The sequence below is a fragment of the Electrophorus electricus genome, chromosome 25 (assembly GCF_013358815.1).
Source record: "Electrophorus electricus isolate fEleEle1 chromosome 25, fEleEle1.pri, whole genome shotgun sequence".
NCBI classification, from domain to species: domain Eukaryota; kingdom Metazoa; phylum Chordata; class Actinopteri; order Gymnotiformes; family Gymnotidae; genus Electrophorus; species Electrophorus electricus.
In genome coordinates this window covers 2662873-2666733 of record NC_049559.1, presented here as the reverse complement: position 1 = coordinate 2666733, position 3861 = coordinate 2662873, and the positions used below count along the sequence as shown (strand labels likewise).

At 52.3% G+C, this 3861-nt stretch overlaps 1 protein-coding gene across 1 annotated transcript; it reads right to left on the bottom strand.

The window, feature by feature from the left end:
- Positions 1-252: 252 nt before the first annotated feature.
- On the bottom strand, positions 253-3428 carry tent5c (terminal nucleotidyltransferase 5C). Its single transcript, XM_027026583.2, has 2 exons — positions 3142-3428; positions 253-2320 (listed from the first exon to the last, which is right to left on the bottom strand). The coding sequence occupies exon 2, from the start codon at positions 2296-2298 to the stop codon at positions 1129-1131; it is 1170 nt and encodes a 389-aa protein (XP_026882384.2). The 5' UTR covers positions 2299-2320; positions 3142-3428; the 3' UTR covers positions 253-1128.
- Between the last annotated feature and the right edge of the window lie 433 nt (positions 3429-3861).

Sequence of the window (3861 nt, the reverse complement as noted above, 5' to 3'; positions counted from 1 at the left end):
TACAGAGCAGCGCGAAGACAGACGCGAGGGGACCGGACACCCAACGCCGTGGCCTTTTATGGAAAGGGACGACCTCACTCTCTCGTGCGTATCGTCTCGCACGTTGATGCACAGCCTCCCCCTGCTTCCCCACACAAAGGAACCTGGTTCTCTCTCAGGCAGACAAAACTAATTCTATTTTTCCTAACTCAATCCCTAGATGGTGGAAGCTTCTGAAAACGGCAGTCGCATGACCTTTGGGGGGGGGGGGGGGGTCGTCCTACTGCGCAAAACAGAGACACCTCTGGAGTTCATCTCACGTCACAATGCCTCGCATTCCCGCAAACACATCGGAGGACGCAGATCGCAACTCTCCCGCGCGCTCGCTGTGGCAACAGAAACGTGCAGCTTCCCGGTAGCCCACACCAACGCTGCTTTCTGACGGACCAACAGGACTCGTTCACAAACGTTAATCTGAAGATTTACAAATATTAGCAGCTCACCACTGGGTTAAAACAACAAAAAAGAAAAACAGTTCTAGCTCATTGGAACTTGCTGCTTAAGGCTGTTCTTGTTTTTGCCCCCAAATCTTAAATATTTTGAACTTTTTTTTTTGCTGTTTATGTATAACAAACTTTTTTCTTCTTTTTTTTCCCCCCCTACATTTTAATATTTTTATCAGAGTGGCAACGTTGTCTCTTGGACTCATCAACCCCTAAAGAAAGACCCAGAAACAGAGGCATTAAGGCACAAGTTTCAGTTTGCAAAAAAAAAAGAAAAAAAAAGAAAGAAATTCATTACTCAGATTAGGGACACAAAGGCAAAATTAATCCGAGAAACAAATTTAAAGGGCAAAATTTCTCTATATTTTTGATACAACCCAAGCGCTAAAAATATCACTTTGGATCCAAAGGTCTCGACGCTTCGGCAGATAATTAAACCAAGTCCCAAAAAGGGGAAAAACAAAACAAAACAAACAATATATATATAAAAAAAAAAGAAAGACAAAACAACCCCCCCCCCCAAAAAAACCCAAAAAAACAAACGCTTGTCCTTTTAAAGAGATCCTTTATGCCAAAAGGACGAACACCATTTAGTACCAAATGACTGACACCCCCCCCGCCGACACGTCGTCTTCTATAGAGCTCCTTAGTTACACGGCAGCCATGTTGGAATGGATTGGTTACAGGAGGCCACATAGTAGTTGCTGAAGTTCAGGTCTCTGACGTACGGTGCCGGCTGATAGTAGCAGGTGACGCTGGAGGCATCCGGTATGGCATTCTGCTCTGCCAGCACGCGGAAGGCCGTGAGCGAGATCAGGTTGAGCGTCTGACGCCTCTCATGTCCCATCAGGCACACCGTACTCTCGTTGACCACGCGGCGGAGAATCATGAGGTAGTCGTACTTGCTCCTCTCTTCGCCCACGAAGTGGCTCTGCAGGTAGGCGTCCAGCTTCCGCTGCTGCTCCACGATGTCCGGGAAGTCGATGAAGAAGCGCGAGCACATGTAGCGTTCCAGGGCCTTGAACTCGTCCTGGTCCGTGGGCCGGAAGTCCCGGACCAACAGATTGCAGTATTTGAGCAGGCCGCCGCCGCGGATCTCCTCTGGTCGCGTGGTGGCGATCAGCTTGTTCCTGAGGTGGTGGAGCGCGGCGGCGAAGTCACCGTACACGCTCTCGCCCACCACGGTGGGGTGGAAGAGCCGGGACATGGGGTTCTCCGAGAAGTCGTAATAGGAGAGCAGCGAGTCCAGAATGATCTGGAAGGAGTCCACGCTGAACTCGAACTGCCTGCGGATGGAGTCGACAAACTTGAGCTCCACGTTGCGGCCGTCGTTGTTGGACAGCGAGATGAGGGACCAGCGGTCCTGCTCCGTGTACACCTTCACCAGCTTTTGCACGTATGCCTCCTTCAGGGTCACGGCGCCAATCTTTTCCTTGTTCACCCCTTCCGGCAGGAAGTCCAACAGGGTCCCCAGCACCACGTCTTTGATGAGCTGGAACTGCACTTCCTGTGGGAGGTCCACCCTGAAAATTACGTCCAGATCTTTGTAGCTCCAGCCAACGTCCTTCACCAGCACGTGGCTGGCCGTGGAGCCGTTCAGACGGACATCTTTGACTTTGATACCCCTTTGTTCCAGCCGGTTGCGCACCAGCCGCACGATGTCCTTCAGACGCACCTCCAGCGTGGGGAAGTTGCCGCGGCCGTGGACGGGGACCGCCTCCGTCAGCACCTCGTTCAGACGGCTCACCTGGTCCCAGGTGAGAACGCTGCAAGACTCACTCTCACCGCTGGATGAGGTTTCAGCCATGTTTGCCATCCTCGAGGTTCCCTCAGACAAGCTGCAACAAATAAACAAGAAACCATAAGATTTTTTTTTTTAAATGCAATCAAATACGTTAAACAGCAGTAAAGTTTCCACCAAACCATTTAATCAAACTTCACTAGGTCGCCGTACAAGAACCGAGCACTAGATAAAGGATGAGCGACCTCGCTGCGTGGTCATGTCTATAAATAATGTTCCCTGCACCTCGGCGTCATCTCCAAACCCACAGGAAGTCCCGCACGTCCCAGAACGGCACACACGCCACGAACAACGCACGGCCCCGCGACGGCCGTATCCCGCGAGTTCCGCTCGGTTGTTCACATTCAACTTTTCGATCGGAGCCACGGCAGGACAATCCCCCCCCCCCCCCCCAGAAAAGCAACCAGACCCAAATCTATAACTCAAAAGCAAGAGCAGAAGCGTCGATACGAAGCGTCTGACGTCCCAGCAAAGGCGTGCGCGCTGGCCCAGGAGAGCAACCGGGGTTAAGTTAGCTCGAACGCGCAGCTTCGCGTGAGATACCGACACGCAGATGAACAAGGACCGTGCAAAGAGCCCCGAGCACGGAACCGCCACGCCGCACGTGAGCTTCACTAACAACCCTTTAGGCGACGTGACTGTCAAATGAACACCAGCATTTAAAACGCGCAGAACTCAGAGGAGCTTAAACCACAGACCCGAACACACTTCACTAGTTAGCGAGCTAGCAATGCAGACAAGGCAAAAAAAAAAGCAATACGGCGCGCGTTAAGACGAACCAAAGTTCGCGCTGATGCACGCAGCCTAAACACGGCAAAAACAACGTTATTCTCGAAAATACGGAGTAAAGGGTCAGACCTGGTGGCGACAGCGAATCCACGCTCGGAAGTGCTCGCTAAAGTGGAAAAGACGACGCGCAGAGCTTTAATGAAGGCTTCGCACCAGCACCTCCATCCGCGCACTCGCGGAAAATGTCAGTGCCGTGCAGGCTGGTTGCAGCGCCTTCTTATACGCCGAAGAGCCTACTGGGTAAAAAAAAAAAAACAACCCAACAACCTATAAACCGGAGGCGGCACTACATTTCCCAAACGCACCCTGCGGCGCCGAGAGAAACGGCGTCGTTTTCTGCGGTGAAACGCGGCGCCCGTGCCGCAGCATTCAGCACGTATTTACCCTGCGCGCTTCTCCGCTGCCAGCGTTCACGAGCGTCTGGGCGTCTGGATTTGAAACACACGGCGTTCTGTCGCCCGGGAGCGCTGCGCCCAGCTCGCCTCTGATTGGCTGAACGGGGTGGGGGTCTGCGTTGCCCGGTAACCGCACGCGCATGTCGAATTTGATTCTGCGTACGGAAGAACGGCGACCGCCTCCAGAGTGGTCAAGCTTCGCAATTGTGTGAATTTCTGGTTTGTTTGTTTGTTTTTTTTTCTTTCTCTCTCTCTCTCTCTCTCTCTCTCTCTCTCTCTCTCTCTCTCTCTCTCTCTCTCTCTCTCTCTCTCTCTCTCTCTCTCTCGCTCTCGCTCTCGCTCTCGCTCTCTCTCTCTCTCTATTTCTGCAAACTAATCATTTAAACAGTCCATA